Source organism: Arvicanthis niloticus, chromosome 5 (genome assembly GCF_011762505.2).
Source record: "Arvicanthis niloticus isolate mArvNil1 chromosome 5, mArvNil1.pat.X, whole genome shotgun sequence".
In the NCBI taxonomy this organism is placed as follows: domain Eukaryota; kingdom Metazoa; phylum Chordata; class Mammalia; order Rodentia; family Muridae; genus Arvicanthis; species Arvicanthis niloticus.
This window is the reverse complement of record NC_047662.1, coordinates 40,577,594-40,596,854: the sequence shown is the minus strand read 5'-3', so window position 1 is coordinate 40,596,854 and position 19,261 is coordinate 40,577,594. Positions and strand designations below refer to the sequence as shown.

Sequence of the window (19,261 nt, the reverse complement as noted above, 5' to 3'; positions counted from 1 at the left end):
CTTTCAAGTGCTAAGTGCCTAATGTCTAATTCCAAGTTCTTCTTCCAAGTGCCAAGTGCCTACTACATACTAATCTTCCAAGTGCCTAATTCCTACTCCAAGTTGTTCTCTTTGAAGTGTCTAATAATCTGTTACCTAATAACTAACTCCAAGTTGTACTGCTGAGTGTCTAATAATCTGTTGCTTTCTTCTGTCTGCCTCTCGCCTTTTATATGTCTCACTTCTAAGCCAAGCCTCTAAGTCATGCCTTTAAGTCATGCCCTTAGGCCTTGTCTCTAAATCTGATCTCTAAGTCACGCCCTTAAGTCACACACCTTTAATCTCACACACCCAAGGAAAGATCCTGGGCGTCTAAACCAAGATGCTATCAGAGTGTGCTCAGCTCTTGTAGGCTATTGTAATCAAATCTCTTATCAGGGTATATGGCTCAAGATGGCTGCAAGGATGATAGCCGCCTTCTTTCGGCTCCCCACACCCAAGTGCTAAGGTTGTAGACAAATACCCCTCACAAGGCTGGCAGAGTATTTTTTATGTAAGGTTGTAGTAGACTCTGCAAGGCTGTGGCTCTGGTAGTCTTTTGTGATAGTTACTATCAGTCAGTCATATAAGAAACTTTACTTTATAGTCACCCAACTTTATTTGTTTATAGTTTTCTTAGGCTTTATTTTTATTCTGTAACTTCAAATGATATAATTTGGGGGTTATATTTTATTTGGGAACTAACACACGTAAAATTTCTATAAAAGTTTGTGTACATGTTTTTGTATGGGCACCTTGCTCATTTGTCTGGAACCATATGACTGGAAGCCCTCAGTCTTATGCTTTATGTATGATGAACATTTTCATAAAATGCCAAAATGTTTTCCAGAGAGGCTAAACCATTTTGCATTCTCACCAGCAATGTGCAGAAATGTCAATATCACCATATCCTTATTAACACTCAGTATAGCTAGTGTTTTTCATTTTAGACATTCAAATGGGTGTGTAGCATCTCCTGGTTTTAGTTTGCATTTTCTATTTACTAATAAGATGAGGAATCTTTTCATGTGGCTCGTTTGTTTTACATATGCTTTAATTGTTGAAAGTTTTGAAAATCTTAACCATTTTAAAATTTAGGTCTTTTTTTTTTTTTTTTTTTTTTTTTTTTTTAGAGTCCTTTACATACCTAAGATACGAAATCCTTTATTTGACCTGATATATAAAGACTTTTCTCTCTGTCTGTGGCTTGTATTTTACTTCCTTTTATAAAGTAAGTTTTTATTGTCTTTAAGAGAACAGAAGTACCTTAGAGGTTTTTTTGGTTTTTTGGTTTTTTTCTGTGAAGAGACACCATGTCCAAGACAACTCTTTTAAAAAACCAACCAACCAACCAATATTGAGTTGGGCTGGCTTACTGTTTTCAGAGGTTCAGTCCATAATCATCGTGGCAGAAAGCATGGTAGCCTGCAGGCAGACATTGTGCTGAAGAAAGAGCTGAGAGTTCTACATCTACATCTTGATCCAGAAGCAGCCAGAAGGAGACTATCTTCTGCACTGGGTAATGCCAGAGCATAGGAGACTTCAGAGTCTACCTACACAGTGACACACTTCCTCCAAGAAGGCCAAACCTTCTCCAATAAGGCCACACCTCCTAATAGTGCCAGTTCCTATGGCCAAACATTCAAACACATGAATCTTTGGGGGCTAAACCTATCCAAATCGCCACAAGAAGCTTTTATATTTAAATTTAAGTTAAGCATTTTTTTTTCCTTTTATGTATCCATGCTTTTGAATCAGACTTAGAATTGTCTCCTAACACATGGTCACTGTGCTTTCCTGTGTTCCTCTGGTAGAATTGATACAGATCTTACATTTAGGTCTGTGACCCATTTGAATTATTCTGTAGATAGGCCTATGCATTGAAATTTGAACTATGTGGATATCTAGTAGTTCTTTTTCTTTTTTATTGGATATTTTCTTTATTTACATTTCAAATGTTATCCCTTTTCCCTATCGCATCCCCCCATCCTATCCCCCCTCCCCTGATTCTATGAGAGTGTTTCCCCACACACCCACCCACTCCTACCGCCCTGCCCTCAAATTCCCCTACACTGGGGCATCAAGCCTTCACAGGACCAAGAGCCTCTCCTCCCATTGATGCCTGACAAGGCCATCCTCTGCTACATATGCAGCTGAAACCATAGGTCCCTCCATGTGTACTCCTTGGTTGGTGGTTTAGTTCCTGGGAGTTCTGGATCTTGGTGATATTATTGTTCTTCCTATGGGGTTGCAAAGCCCTTCAGCTCCTTCAGTTCTTTCTCTAACTCCTCCATTGGGAACCCCATGATCAGTTCAATGGTTAGTGGTGAGTATCTGCCTCTGTATTTATCAGGCTCTGGCAGAGCCTCTCAGGAGACAGCTATATCAAACTTCTGTCAGCATGCACTTCTTGGCATCTACAATAGTGTCTGGGTTTGGTGATTGTATATGGAATCAATCCCCAGGTGGGGCAGTCTTTGGATGGAATTTCCTTCAGTTTCTGCTCCACACTTTGTCTCCCTATTTGCTCCCAAGAGTATTTTGTTCCACTTTCTAAGGACTGAAGCACCCACAGTTTGGTCTTCCTTCTTCTTGAGCTTCATGTGATCTGTGAATTGTATCTTGGGTATTCCGAGCATTTGGGCTAATATCCACTTCTCAGTGAGTGCATAACATGAATGTTCTTTTGTGATTATGTTACCTCACTCAGGATGATTATTTTCTAGTTCCATCCAGTTGCCTAAGAATCTCATGAATTCATTGTTTTTAATAGCTGTGAAAATATACCATGAATTGAATTCCTGAATCTTGAATTCCTTGAATTCCTGATCTTTCCAAGACTTTTAACATGAAGGGATGTTGAATTTTGTCAAATGCTTTTTCAACATCTAAATGCAGGGATGGTTCAATATACGGAAATCCATCAATGTAATCCACTACATAAACAAACTCAAAGGAAAAAAAAAAAACACATGATCATCTTACTTTTAGAGCATCACCCCTTCCAACCCTTTTCTAAAGCAGTTGCTTATAGAACATAGTCCATATCTGAATTCCACTTTTTCCTTTGTTTTGTCTTTACACTGATACTATGTACTTGCTTCAGCATCATGACAAATCTGGAGACAGTCAAAGGAGTCTTCTGGCTGTTTTTCTCAGAGCTTTTGCAGTTGTTCTAGGTCCCATGGATTTCTATATGAGCTTACTAGTTTCTTCGGCTATTTTGTTTGGTATTATGTTGAATCCATAAATCTTTTAAAGAGGATTGTCATTAAAAACACTGAGTTTTGGAGAGAATTGTAATAAAAATAAAATGTGATTTTTCTAATACATGAAAATTATTTCTTTCCATTTGCTTAGATCCCGAGTTTCCTTTGAGAGGATAGGGGCAATCAAGACAGAATTTCTTTGTATATAGCCTTGACTGTTCTAGAACTCTCTCTATAGATGAGGCTGTCCTTGAACAAATCTTTAGTTTCTTAATGATATTTTACTACCTTTGATGTACAGATCATTTGTGTGTTTTTCACAGTATTTCATGTATTTTATTTTTTCATTACATATATGTATGTATGTATGTATCAGAACTTGTAAGTTCTGGTTATTTATTGCTAGTATATAGAAATGTAATTGTTTGCTTATGTCTTATATCCTGCAATCCTGCTAACTCACTTATTAACTGATTTTGATAGAATTTGTAAATTTTTCATGACTTATATTCTGAATAAAGGGAGTTCTATATCTCCCTTTCCATTATGGATAACTTTTATTTCTTTTTTTGTCATATTTTAAAATGTCTTCAATGCCAGACCTCTGAAGTTCATGAGGTGAAAGACAATTTCAGCTGCCTTTGCCACATGAAGGATGGTGTAAAAAAAAAATTCATGGGGCTGGAATTAGTCAGTACGAGTGAAGAAGTTATTAGTAAAATAATTGCTTTTAAACAAGCAAAGCTTAACCAATGTGATTCACTCTGTACTCATCCCAGTGGATGAAGACAGCAGCTAATCTATTTCAAATGCTGAAAACACTTTGATAAAGAGTAGATAAAAACCTCTGTAGATAAAAACCTAAGCTAAGTTCTGATAGATAGATAGTAGATAGATGGATAGATAGATAGATAGATAGATAGATAGATAGATAGATAGATAGATAGATAGATGTGGATGGATGGATGGATGGATAGATGGATGGATTGAGGTAGATTTTGAAGTTATTTCAGTTAAAATATAATTATATCATTTCCTTCTTCTTTTCCTTCCCACCCTTTCCATATACTACCCTTGCACTCTCAAATCCTTGGCCTCATTTTTCTTTAGTTGTTATGCTTAATTTCTTTTCATTTTATTTTTTACATGCCTTGATGTCTTTATGAGGGTGTAAAATCCCCTAGAACTGGAGTTACAGGCAGTTGTTAGCTGTCATATGGGTTCTGGGAATTGACTGGGTCCTTCAGAAGATTAGGGAGTGCTTCTAATTGCTGAGCCATCTGTCAGTCCTAATTGTTCTTGTTACATATATGCTTAAGTTCACAGTTATATAAATACAACCTGCTGTGTCCACTTAGTGTCGCTGGTTATGTATATGATTTCAGGGCTGACCACTTTGTACTAGTTAACCATTAGAAGGCTCACCCTAGAGGAAGACTAATTCTCCCTCTCTCAGCAGTCATTAGTTCTTCATCTAGGGATGGGGCCTTGTCTTTCCACAATAGCATGTCTGTTTGTGTTGTCATTGTTCAGGTCCTTTTTAGATAGCCATATTGTTGAGGCACCATGGATATAGCTTCCCTGTTGTTATAAGGGGGCAGAATTTCACAGCAACTTCCTGGTCCTCTGCTCCCTTTCCACCCTCTCATCTTCTATGTTCCTTGAGCTATAGGAATGGGAATTGTGTTGTCTATGTATCTGTTGCTTATGGGTACCCCACCATCAGTTGTTATTTGTTTTTTTTTTTTTTTTTTTTTTGATTAGTTGTATTATGAAGGGAATTCAAGAGACTCTTAAAACAATATAGATTATTGATGTTGTCATTGGTTACCTCCCAGAGATTGAATGTAAGACCCTATTGCTAAAGATACTGTACACTTCAGACAAAGGACTGCAAGAATCGAAGCTTGATCTTACCTGAAAGCCTTCTTTCTAAGGACTAATTTTTATAGTACTAGAAGATGCTATACAACCTGTCAAGGAAGGGAAGCAATCAATAATGACACTAGCTATGATGCCTATGAACCATAACCATGATTAGCATAACCAAATATCCCATGTAGTTAGTTGGCAGTAACTAACTCCTCTCTAATTAAACTTAAAGGCCTACTCGGTAATAGAGAAATCATGCATGGTACTGGAAACTTACCCAACTTTTCTTGGCTAGTGAGGTAATGGGTCTTAAAGGAAAACCCTCTAAACTACTTTACTAAACTAACAGAATTCTTTACTGCGTTCTAAATACTTATTTTTATACCTCAGTCCTCATTAAAGAAACTTCACTTTGCTACAAATGCATTAATACAGCTGTTTTCTGTTAACATCAGGAAGAGGGCAGGATATCAGTTCAGATCACTTGTTTCACTACTGAACTAGCATTTCTAGCCAGTCCAATAACTAATCGCTCTGCTCCCCCACAGAAATCTCTGTTCTATATTCTCTCTGTGTGAGGTTTTCTGTTTCCCTAATGTAAACAGAAACATATGGTATTTATCCTCTCATAGTTGTCTTTCATTAACATAGTGTCCTTAAGGTTTGTTTATATTATAGTATCATTTCTTTTTATAATTGAATTAATACTCCGTGTGTGTGTGTGTGTGCACGCGCGCATTTATATATCACATTTGTATGTTCACCTGTTTGTGGATAAATATATTCCTTTTTTTTTTTTTTTTTTTTTTGGTTTTTCGAGACAGGGTTTCTCTGTGTAGTCCTGGCTGTCCTGGAACTCACTCTGTAGACCAGGCTGGCCTCGAACTCAGAAATCCGCCTGCCTCTGCCTCCCAAGTGCTGGGATTAAAGGCGTGCGCCACCACCGCCTGGCTGATAAATATATTCTTATTGGACATTTATGGTTATTTAAAGATATCTACATTAGTCCTTTGCCCTTTTTCTTATCAAATACATGATTTGTAAATATTAATTATATTTTGAAGATTGTCTTTTCTCCATGGCATCTTTTGATACATAGAAGTATTCTTAATTGTTATGAGCCCGCCCTCCCTTCCTCCCTCCCTCCCTCCCTTCCTTCCTTCCTTCCTTCCTTCCTTCCTTTACTTCTTCTTTCCTTTTTTAAATTTTTGAGACAAGGTCTTACTCTGTGACCAAGGCTAGCTTAGAGTTCACTCTACAAGGATGTATTTGATGGCCACAGGAGTAGTGTGCCAAGAGGCACACTTCAGGTTATAAGAGTAGATTTGTAGATTAAGTTTAACCCCAACCCCTGGGATTTTTTAAAGTCTAATATTATAAGATAATATGTGTATATCAAGGGTGTCTCAAGAGTATAACCTCTAATTCCCCCAAATTAGAGGTTACTTTGAATAGGACAGGTGAAAAGGTTCATTGAATATCCATAGAAAAGATCAAAACGAATAATACCCATGTTCAAATAACTGTAAACACACAAGCAGACCATGATAAATTTGTGAAATTTCTTCTGAACCACATGTGTTCAAGAAGTCCTTCTGCCACAATGGTCAGGAGTGGGTATGAGCATGGAAAAGATGGGAAAGAACTCAGGAGTCCTGAATCCCCTACTAAGCTCTGCCACTAGCTTTATTAGAAAGGATCATGCATTTACCCATTCTTATTCTCTATCTTTAATGTTGCTCCTTTGGCCATATCTGTCCTTTTATATTTATAAAAGTATATGAACAACAGGTATAATTTTGAGCAATAGAACTGATGCAACAGAACACAACATTTAAGGAACAAGAGAAGAGTAACCTAACCTGGAACACTTAACAATAGATCAGTACATTCTTTAACAAAATGTTAATCATGTCACAAGTGGATTATCAGCCTTCTTCATATCCCCAGTGCTAATGTTATGGCAGATATAAAGTTGATACTTAATGTATATTTGTGGCAAAATGAAAGGAGAAGAGAAGGGCAGGCATGACAGTGACTAGTTGGTTTAGGAAGTCCTCTACAACAGATGGCACATTCTGGGGCACAGATCTTGTATTTAATGTTCTTTTATATTTGCAATGATCTGTTCTAGAACAGAACTATTTACTTAGAATGATTGTTTTATGAACTGTAGTTGTGCTTAAATGGTTTCCAGCTGAGGTAGCTTGTCTCTGTGTTGAATGTACTTAGTATTACAACAGGTCAGTCCTGCCCAACCAGTTGACTCCATTGACCGGGTGATCTGCTTTGTATATGTGCTATACCTTTTTTCCTCTTCTCACTGCTAACAATTGATGCTTTATCCTAAAAAGATGATTATTTATCCATTGTACACTTGGAGCTGAGGGTGTAGCTTAGTGGTAGATCTTGTGCTTAGCATGTACGAAGCCCTAGGTTATAAGTAAATGAAAATAGAAGCTAGGCCTGGTGGCACATGCCTGTAATCTTAGTACTCAAAGTACAGACAATAAAATCAGTTGTTCGAGGCCAGCTGGGGCTACATGAAGCCAGTGTAAAAATAAAAATTAAAAAATCAAGTGTAATAGCACATGCCCTTAATACCAGTGTTTGAGATGCAGAAGCAGGCATAGCTCTGAGAGTTTGAGGCTAGCTAGCCTGATCTATATTATGATCCAGGCCAGCCAGGGCTACATAGTAAGAACATCTCAAAGAAAGAAATGGGGTGTGGGGTGTTGCTCTGAAGAAGTAACTCCATGGGTAAAGTATTTACTGTGTATGAGGATTTCAAGTTGGATTCTAGAAGTGTGTATCTATAACCCCAAGAGTAAAGATAAGAAACAGGCAGATCCCATGGGCTTCTGGAAAGAAACCTAGTCAAATCAGTGAGCCCAGGATTTGAAACACTTTCTCTCAAAAACTAATCAAGGACATCAGAAGAACACAACCTGTAGAATCAGCTAAGCAGGTGCTCACAGACACTGAAGTGGCAGTCATAGGGCCTGCATGAGCCTGTGCTAGGTCCTCTACATATATGTAATAGTTGTTTAGCTTGGGGTTTTGGGGTTCCTCTAACAGTGGGAGTAGGGGTATCTCTGACTGTGTTTGCTCTTGGGACCCTTTTCTTTCTACTGAGTATTGTATGAGAGAAGAGTTTAAAAAAATAAAACCTAAGATTTAGTACACTAGCAGAAGACACTTGACACAAATGAGTGCACCTCTACACACACACACACACACACACACACACACACACACCACACACACCACGCACTGTTACATGTATTTATTTAGCCTACACTTAATAATCACTACTCAGAAACTACCAGGAGAATGTAAAATATAGCAATATATAATATAGACAAACTCACCTTTTTGTGATTCTTACTTTGTGTCATGGGAAGGATCCTATATAAATAAATAAATATATGATACATAATTGCAATTTAATAACTGCTTTAAAGGGAAAGCACAGAATTTCCTGAAGCCAAAACTAACTTCAAAGAAGTGAAGTGAAGAAAAATAAGATCAAATTAAAATTTTAAATATTTACATAGTGCAGATGTAGAAAGGAGCAAGATTATTCTTATAACTTGTTGATTGCATTCTAGAGATAGATAATTTTGAAAATATTTATCTCTTTATAATTACCTAAATATTGGAATTAGAAGGCCTTATGGAGAAGGTCAGTCTTGACTAGGAATCAGAGAAACCACCTTAGAGAATGCAGAACATACACTCCATATTGAGAAAGTACATAGCTAATTTGAAAGGGAAGGAAAGAGAAATGAAATTTCCAATTACAAGTCATAAGTGGTTAATCCCAGCACTTGGGAGGCAGAGGCAGACGGATTTCTGAGTTCAAGGCCAGCCTTGTCTACAGAGTGAGTTCCAGGACAGCCACGGCTACACAGAGAAACCCTGTCTCGAAAAACCAAAAAAAAAAAAAAAAAAAAAAAAAAGTCATAAGTGGGCAAATATTTATGACTGTATTTTTTCAGTTTAATGCAACAGTGACTGAAAGAGAAACTTGTAGTTGTATGTGTGCAGTTATTTATTAAATTTAAATATGTAGCCTGGCATGGTATGTGTATATTGGATATTCCAATGGATTTTACAAATAAAAATTTCAGTTAATTAATTTTTAATTTCATATAAAATCAACAGTTCATTGTAGACAAATAGTATACTCACTTTAGAAGCTAAAAGTATTCAAAGAGGACATGGCTATGGCTCTGTCAGGCAAGTGCTTCACAAGCATGAGCACCTGAGTGTGGGTCCTCAGCACGCTCTTCACTACAGTTTGCAGCTCCTGGGCTGGGAAGTTGGAAGTAGGGTCTCTAGAACTCATTGGCCAGCCAGCCTCTTATGTTTAGCCTTTCTGGTTCTCTTTTCTTCATGTTTTAGTGTACCTCATGTACATATTTTTTTTTTGCTAGATTCTGCATATAATTTTCTGAAATTGTGTGACTTTGCTTAATTAGATCACACACAAAATAGTGTAAAAGATTTTGACACAGATGACCTCTGTTTGTTGTGTAATTTGAATATGAATGTAGTAGGGAAGTACCTAGTAACCAAAAGAAGAGAGGTTGTTTGTCTTAACAACTGAAATTTTAGTGGTGGTATTGTGTGAAATAAGGTTAACAAGGGTATTTTGCTTTCAGTATTTTTTGTTTTTCAATTTCTTCTCAGTCCTTAGTATCAGTGTTAAAAATCTCCAAACCAGGAGACAGGGGGAAAAGAACTTGTAATTATGCAAATAAATTGTTTCATGCCTTACTACAATTTGTATGCTACTACATTTAATTCTCACAGTAGCTCACATTGTTTCAATTTACTGTAAAGAAAATGGAAGTTTTCCAGAGGTGTTGTGAAGCTTACAGTCACGTGGCCAGTTTATAAGCAATAGAGCTAGGTTGTCTATCTCGCTTGTTCGTTTATTCTGTATACTTCAGAAGCTCCTTATTTAATTGTAATTCATTCATTTATTTAAAAAGAAAATAAGACAGTTTTTCTTTTTTTTTTTCTTTAAAAAAAAAATGATGGAACTTGACCTGAATCTTTTATTTAAGGATGAACGTGAAGCCAGAGAAAATGTGAAGAGAGAGCAAGATGAGGCCTATCGCCTTTCCCTTGAAGCTGACAGAGCAAAGGTAGGTTTGGTCAAATTTCTTCTGGAATATAAAACTGAATTCTTTGGTTGTCTGAATTCTCTCTCTCTCCCTCTCTCTCTCCCTCTTCCTCCCCTCTTGCTCTCTCTCGCTCTTTCTCTCTCTCTCTCTCTCTCTCTCTCTCTCTCTCTCTCTCTCTCTTTTTAATCACTTAGAACCCTAAAAAAAATGTTAAATTTTCATTTGAAAGAGCTAGTCAGCTAACAGAAAGTAGATCTACCCATAAATCTCAAATCATCATTCATTTTGACAAAATAAGTTGTGTCAGAATCATAAAAATTGTAACAAAATGAGCCTAGTATCTCTTTTATTTATGTTACAATTAGTGAATGGTAGACCCCACCAGGGCTTTTTACATGTATTTATTTCTATGTGTGTGCCAGAGTGTAGAGGTCAGAGGACACCTTGAAAGAGTCAGTTGTCTCCTTTCACCATGCAGGTCCCAGGAATCTACTTCTGGTTGTCAGATATGGCAACAGGCACCCTTTCCTGCTAAGTCACTTACCTGCCCAAATGGTTAAGTTTTTTGAATGACTAATGTGCTGTTAGGTTGAATACTGATGATTCATTTGTGCCCTCAAAAGAACACTTAGAATTTAAGTCAAGACCACAGACTTCTGTCTCCTAAGGCAAGTGTCCTACAAGCATCGGAGAACCACTGAATTTTGAATGTTCATGTTTCTGTGGAAAGAAAAAAAAATTATCTTTCTAGCTTTTTTGAAGAGCCAGCAAATGGGAATGTGCTGGGGATGTTTTCTACAGGTGATCTAAGTGAACTACACAGAGGAATGGGCAGTAGAACAAGCCTCTAGAAAGTATCAGGGCATGGAGACAAACTCTTATTTATGCTAGAGAGAGAGAGGAAGAGGGAGAGCGAGAGCAGAGTGAATCAAAAGTGGGAAGCAAAAGAAATATTCTGATGGTTTTGTGTGGAGTGGGAGGTTGTTGTTGGTTTGGTTTGATTTGGTTTTAGAAACAGTCTCTGTATTTTGGGTTGGCTTTTAATTCACTATATAACCAAAAATGAATGTACTTCTGATTCTCCTGCTGCTACCTCTAGAGTGCTAGGATCTAGTGTTAGGAATCATGCTTAGTTCATGTTTTGTGGTGTTGGTTTTATTTCCATTCTTATTCCAGAAAAAAAAAAATTGCTATTACCACACTGCCGATGTAGATTATGTTGAATAAGCCCTTTAGATATAACTTCTTTCTTTTTCTTCTCCTGCATCCCAGTAGAAGCAACCCAGTTGAATCATGTAATATAACAAAAATAATAAAATTCCTCATAGCAGAATTCAGTACTCTGTTAAACACAATCCTATATGAGCGTGATTGCTTTGTTTTATTATTTTTTATATAAATGTTTATTAAATATTTACTCCTTGTTCATTGTATCAACAGAGAGAAGCTCATGAGAGAGAGATGGCAGAACAGTTTCGTTTGGAGCAGATTCGCAAAGAGCAAGAAGAGGAACGCGAGGTAGGGCATAATTTAAGAAAGGAATGCTATTGTACTCACTAGTTAGGCTATTAATATTTTTACAACACAATTGTGCTTTTTCTGTGCTCATATTGGTATTAGAGACAAAACTTGTCTTCAGAAGAATTATCCCCTATCTACTGTATAGAACTCTTATAGAAAACTTGATAAAGTATTAGATTCATAGTTTTTTGTTTTTATCCCTTATTGCCTTAAATAAGCACTTCCCATCATTCTTATTTTCTTACCCTGAGGATATATTATCCATATTTCTACCCTTCAAAGATAAAGTGTTGCTTCTACAGTGTCTTGCATTGAGCATCTAGTTTGTTCAGCTGATATTTTCCTTTTGAGTTTATGTTTGTATCAATATAAAGAAAATTTTTACTGTGTTTTTTATACTACACACCTTGCAATCTTAGTAGATAGTCATGCAGATGTGGAATCTGCCCTGCTATGCCTCACAGTCTTTAAAATACAGAATTATGGTGCTAGAATAGTTAACATTGGGATAGATGCATGCCTAAGGGTAGTAAGAATAAGGGAAAGAACATCAGATACTTTCTTTCAGATACGCATTTAGAATGCTTTTCTAGACATGAGGTCAATAACTTGGGTCACGTATTAAAAAACAGAAGCTATTTGAGAAGTTATAAAATGCCTAGAAGTCTAACTGAGAAAATGGATTAATTATCATTCTTGGTAAAAGATGCCATCCTTTCAGTTTTCATTTATTTCACCTGTGTGTTCTCTCTCTCTCTCTCTCTCTCTCTCTCTCTCTCTCTCTCTCTCTCTGTGTGTGTGTGTGTGTGTGTGTGTGGTGTGTGTGTGTGTGTGTGTACACTGCTAGTGGCCAGAGGATCTGCCTACTCTTATTTATCCTTTCTTTCTTCTTTTTCTTCCTTTCTTTTTTTTTTAATATTTATTTATTTATTTTATGCATATGAGTACACCACCATTGCTCTCTTCAGACACACCAGAAGAGGACACCAGACCCCATTACAAATGGTAATGAGCCACCATGTGGTTGCTGGGAATTGAACTCAGGATCTCTGAAAGAGCAGTCAGTGCTCTTAACTATTCTGAGCCATCTCTCCAGCTTTCTTTTTTTGACATATCTACTCTGCCCCACATTAAAAATTGCAATAACAACAAGAATTTCACCAAACATACCAAGAAAATTAAATGATAATAAAATGTTTTCTGCCTACAACAACAAATTAAATCTTAGCAAGACTGTATAACATGTCTGTAAAGGGGCCGGGCGGTGGTGGCGCACGCCTTTAATCCTAGCACTTGGGAGGCAGAGGCAGAGGCAGGCGGATTTCTGAGTTTGAGGCCAGCCTGGTTACAGAGTGAGTTCCAGGACAGCCAGGGCTATACAGAGAAACCCTGTCTCGGGGGGTGGGGGTGGGGGAACAAAAAAAAAAAAACAAAAAAAAAAAACATGTCTGTAAAGAAGAGCAGGGGAATGTACTAAGTGCATAGTGTAAATCAAAACAAAATGGTTTTGGAGTAAGGCACAGAGAAAAAAATCTTTCATATTTTTGATAGACAACGTTTGACCAAATCTTGAATGACATGTCCATGATCTGACACTTACTGAGTTTCTGCCACATATACAAGCCCTGGTTCTCTAAACAGGAAACAGCTTATTGAACTGCATTTGTCCTAACTCCTTGACTGCTTTGAATATGCTTATTTAGTAATCATGAGAACAAGCCACAAGTTAAAGAGTTGTCTTCACAGGTAAGAAAAATGAAGCTCAGTTAAGTCATGTTTAGAAATAGAAACCGCTGAGCTTCTCACCTAGATGTGCATGACTATAAAGCTTATTCTCTCTCCATACTCCCTAATAGTCTAAGAGCATGTCCATTGTATGTGTCTAGTCATATATGTAGGAATTTTCTAGACTTTATATCCATGAGAAAGACTTCACAGAGAGCAGGGTGGCTGGGTACCCAACATTACATGAAGCGGAATGGTAGTTTGATTGGAATGGTGGTTGGATGGAGAGCCAAGGGAAAGGCTTTAGATGTGAATACATAGAGAAAGGCACAGAGTTTACTAAAGAACAGTACATGAACAAACTTAGGTTCACTTATTAAAGCTATGCTTGAAAAAGCCACATTTTAAAGAATTATTGATGGGAAAGAATTAACACAGAGTTATTTACTTTTACTGTTTCCCCCCCCCCCCAAAGTTATGCTTTTTTTCTGTCTACCCAAAATTGTGTCCTTTTAAGCTTTGATGCCTCCTGGAGTAGAAAAAAATTAAGTAATATTGATGGCAAAAAAAAAAAAAAAAAAAAAAAAAGCAAACCAGAAATTATGTCAAGTAATGGTGGCACTCACCTTAATCCCAGCCCTTGGAAGGGAGAGGCAGGTGAATCTCTGTGAATTCCAGGACAGTGGAGGCTACACAGAGAAACCCTGTCTCAATAAAATAAAATAAAATAAAAGGAGGAAGGAGGAGCGAGGAAGAAAGGAAAGAAGCAGAAATTATATTAGAAGCCTTGACACATTCTCTTGATTTTTATTGCTAGCCCATCATCTTCACTTACATCAATGTATCACAAACTTCATCTGTCTAAAATCTTAAAACTGATTTTACCCTTCCCACCCAGACCTGTTTTCTGTACCTTTCCTGCCTTAATACGTGGAAAATACTTGTAGTAGTGTGAGTACAAACCTTAGTAACATGCATGGCTATTTTCTTTCACAGTCATATTTAATGATTATGTGTTTTGACCTATTTTAAAAATATTTACAAAACTCTAATGTCTCTCTCCTAGCTGCTACTACAAACTTATGCCAAGGCCACCTGACTTGAGCCTATGTTTCCATTTTTAACCTTTCACATAATCTTAATGCGTTCTTTTGCTTCCTAAATTAGCTTCAACCTGAAAATAAAAACTACCATCTTACATTGATCTCAGTTAAATCTCTGTAGAATTTCACCTTTAAACTGACAAACTTCCTAAAATGTATATGAAGAAGACTAGAAATGGAAAGGTTGAAACAATAATGAAAAAGGAACAAAACTGGAGGACACTTTCAGAGTTTAAGGCTTTATATACTCATTAAAGTTCTAGGGAAAACAGAGGAGAAAAATCTTCATGACCTTAGGTTAAGCAAAGATCCCTTAGTAGTGACACCAAAGTTATGATCCATAAAATAGATCATGAGGCTGGAGAGATGACTTGGTGGTTAAAAGCACATTCTGCTCTTCTAGAGGACTTGATTTCAGTTCCCAGGACCCCATGGTAGGCAGTTCTCAACTACCTGTAAGTCCAGCTTACAGAGGCTCTGATGCCCTCTTCTGGCCTCTGTGAGCAACTATACTCTGCACACACCTAAACAGACAAAAAGCATAAACTTTTTTTTTGATCTTTACAAAAACTGACTACTTACTCAAAATTAGGAATTCGGTGCATTGGGGCTATAGATCAGTGGTAAGGTGTTTGCCTCACAAGGACAAAGCTCTGTGTTAAATATCCAGTATCACACATATATACACATACATATACATGACAGGCTTATTGTCTGTAAATTCTATTATAATTTCAAAGTCGGAGAAAATTCACTAAGCAGCCTTTTTCAGCTGAATACATTGTAAATGCACCCTTTATTTCCTTCTAACTTCTGTCTCCTCTCATTCATTCTGTTCTAGTCACATTGGCAGCTGTGCTATTCGTCAGCACACCAGTCCTAGGGCCTGTATGTTCACCATGACTCGTGCCTGTAATCCTCTGTGACCTAACTTTAACCCAACTAGAATATTAATGTCCATTTAAGCAGAAATTTTTTTGTGCTTTATTTTCTTTGTTCTTTTCCTATCATCTAAAACAGTGCTTAATACAGAAAAATAATCAGGAAGATTTTATGGAATTGGTATTAGTTTTAGACTGTTTAACATTGTAAATTGTTATTTGCTACATACTTACTGATAGAAGCCTAGAGTATAATTTACACGTATTTTTTTATACATGTGTGCAAATGTATTAAGCCAGTTTTTGGTTATATAAAAGAAAAAGAATATATTTATTTGTTTCCTGTTTGTTTGTTGAGACAAAACTTTTCTATGCCCTGGCTCTCCTGGAACTCACTGTGTAGACCAAGCTGGCCTCAAACTCAAAGATCTGCCTGTCTCTGCCTCCCAAGTGCTAGGATTAAATGTGTGCACTGCCACCACCTGGCTATTTTCTGTTTCTTTAAAAAAAAAAAAAAAATGAAATTGTGTAGCAATATCCTTCTATGAGGATCTATTTTCAGAATCTAATTTCACTTTATAAAAATGTCCCTAATTCTCATTGTTCAGATGGAACGCTTTAAATAAGAAGCTATTTTTAACTCAGAAGACCAGCTTTATTTTGTCATAAACCCAAAATAATGCAAATAAAAAAACTATATTTATTGAGCAAACTAAGTGAAGTTTAACAGTGCTGTTTGCAATGACTGTTTGAGTTTAGGTGTCCTTTGTGTCATTATTATAGAACATGTTTGCTTACACAAGTCCTTTACATTTAGTCTATTTGAGACTGGACTACTGCTATATTTTTTTCCTTTTGCCAGTGAAACTTGGTTATTCAGACCCAATGTAGTTCTTGGTTTCCCTAGTGTCTCTTCATTGGTTTCCCCAGTGGTCCAATAATGTGGGATATGAGGTTTGCTTTCATTCTGTAGAAAAGCCATGGAGACTGCTTACATTGGGGAGCAGATATTGTCTGCAAAATGAATAGACTAATGGGCTACTGTTGTTTATTCTCCTCTGGTATAATCACTTGCATTCAGACAATAATGTAGCATCTGTTACTGCACAAGGAAATGTCAAAATAGAAAGCAAGCAGACAGGTGCATTAAAAAGAAAGCAGGAGAAAGTCAAGAGACACTGAGTCAGTTCTAATTTGAAGTATGTAAAGGGAGCATTGTAAGCAATGGTGGCAACTGTCCTCAGTTGTTCACAGTGGTGTGTTCAACATGAGGCACCTGCCACCAACTAAGTGCTGACCAGGTACCAGCTCTAAGTACTTTTCAAATACTGCTGTGTTTTATATAAGGACTTTACCAGGAAGATGTCGTGAGTTTGGGAATCAAACTCAGGTCTTTGTGTGTGCTAGGTAAGTGTTCAACCACTAAGCTACACCTTTTCTCTTCCATGTGTGATTAGAAAGGCTATTACTTGCCTAATAGCCAGTATTTCCTTCTCTCTGTCATAACAGGAAGCCTATATCCCTAATGATGTTAAAAGCTTTTTTAATGTAGTTATTTGTTTAGGTGGCACATTTGGAAGTCAGAAGACAACTTATAAAAGTCAGTGCTCTTCTTCTACCATGTAGGTTCCAGGGATTGAACTCATATTGCAAAGCTTGGTGTCATCAAATGTCTTTCCTTCTGAGCCATCTCACTTGCTCAGATTAATGGTTTTTAAAACTGGCTCTTTGAAGTCAGGATAGTGATGGGTTTTAAAGACAGGGAACCCCCCTAGGTAAAGGGGATGGTCTGGGACACTGGATCAGGTGCAAGTTTATAGGTATGTAATGTTCTGAACATTTATCAAATATACAATATTTAGGCACTTTTTCTTATGTATGCTACTTTAATAAAAAAAAACAAGCAATTTCAAATTCATGGTTAAACAAAAATATGAAGTTTAATATAATATCAGTTTACATATAAAACAATTAAAATACAGACTTTTCTAAAGACATGCATAAAACTAGTAGAGATTATTTAGGGTGAGGAAAAGGCCTTAGAAATAGTAACAGCTACACAAGATTGTGAATGTACTTAATGCCACTAGAGTTGTACAAGTAAAACCAGTTTAAATGGGGGCAGGTAAGATGGCTCAGAAAGTAAAGGTGCTTGCCGTCAAGCTTCATGACCTGAAGTCAATCTCCAGAACCCATATGGTGGAGAGAATCAGTACCTGCAAGTTGTCCTCTGGGATCCACGTACATACTATAGCACTCAGGTACCCACACATATACATATGGAACACACAAAACAAATACATAAGTTTAAGTTGAAATGGTTTTAATAGACATAAGCATTCATGTGTCTTCATTATTTTTCAGTTTTTTAAAATTATTTTTTTCCACTTTCTCTCCCACCCATTCTCCCTAAGTCCATCTATCCCCCTTTTAACACCTAATTTTATCTTTCTAGGCCATCAGACTCTCCTTAGAACAAGCCCTGCCTCCAGAGCCAAAGGAGGAAAATGCTGAGCCTGTTAGCAAGCTTCGGATTCGAACCCCCAGTGGAGAGTTCCTGGAACGGCGTTTCCTGGCCAGCAATAAGCTCCAGATTGTCTTTGATTTCGTGGCTTCCAAGGGGTTTCCATGGGATGAGTTCAAGTTACTGAGCACCTTTCCTAGGAGAGACGTAAGTTCCCTTCCTGTCTCCAAGAATGCTTTCAGTTCAAGGGGACAGAAGGAAGCCATGAAAAGATGAGTGGTGTGGACCACTGTAAAATTCCCACAAGATCTTCATGGTTTCCCTCCTTGGCTTTTGGAGGTTGGGTTTCCCAGGCCAGCGGGTGTGTCCAGAAGCCTATGTTAAAAATTAGATCTTAGAACTTTCTTCTGACACTACTTTCTAGATGTATAATTAGCCTAGCGGGCTTTCCTAAGGCCTTGTCTTTATATACATCAGGGTATACTAAGAATGTGTTTAGCAGCTTCATTATTGGAATAGAGTCAACACAGTTACAGTTTCACTAAAAATGCATTATGTTAAGCTAAGATTACTCTGTGATCTGATAGTATAACTAACCTTGAGGATGAATGTCTGTAGTCATAGTATGTGTTATAGCAAGATAGTTAATAATTTTATATTATTCTGGGATAAAGTAGAAATGTATGGATAGATTCACTGATGCTTAAGTGGTTGTATACAGAAAATGTTGCCTGTCATCTCCATAGAGGAAACTGACAGGCTGTATTATTTAATCCTTTGCTATATACCATAGTTATTAACAACTTAAATACTGAAACTATGGACAAAGTAATATTTTATGGATTTTTATGAAAATATATAGAGGTTTATAGCTCTATATTGAATTAAGGTAAATATATACTGGCAATGTGTTATGACTGCCAACAGGAAAGATAGCTACATTTTTAGAGGTGTAAGCCTGTCTAACTAAATGGTCCTTTTCAACTCAGCCTACACCAAAATAAACTAACTCTGAGAGAATTCTTAAGCTTCATGCTCAAACAGGAAGTCTAAAATGAGAAGAGTCCAGGGCTAATAAGGAGACTGGAGATAGTGTCTTTTGAGGAAATGTTCTCTGGAAAAGAAAAGACCTTGGGAGACACTGAAACTGTTTTCAGCTTCTAAAGACTTGCCATGACAAAGATTCTGACTTTTTTCTAAAAGTCAGTGCACAGACCCAGGACCAGTAAGTTGAAAGAGGAAGTGTTCAGCAGACTCATTTTCTGCACCTTCACCACTTGAGGATCTGTGTAATCACCATCTACTGCAAAAGTGAAGCTGCTCTGATAAAGGC

General features: G+C 37.1%; 1 protein-coding gene across 1 annotated transcript in view; it reads left to right on the top strand.

Annotated features, from left to right (window-relative positions):
- The window catches only part of Faf1 (Fas associated factor 1), a 294,340-nt gene that overhangs the window by 247,785 nt on the left and 27,294 nt on the right, over nucleotides 1-19,261 (top strand). Inside the window, exons 16-18 of the mRNA XM_076935184.1 lie at nucleotides 10,175-10,255; nucleotides 11,675-11,752; nucleotides 17,920-18,135. Of these exons, the coding sequence (XP_076791299.1) occupies nucleotides 10,175-10,255; nucleotides 11,675-11,752; nucleotides 17,920-18,135 (375 nt within the window). The remainder of the gene's footprint in view (nucleotides 1-10,174; nucleotides 10,256-11,674; nucleotides 11,753-17,919; nucleotides 18,136-19,261) is intronic.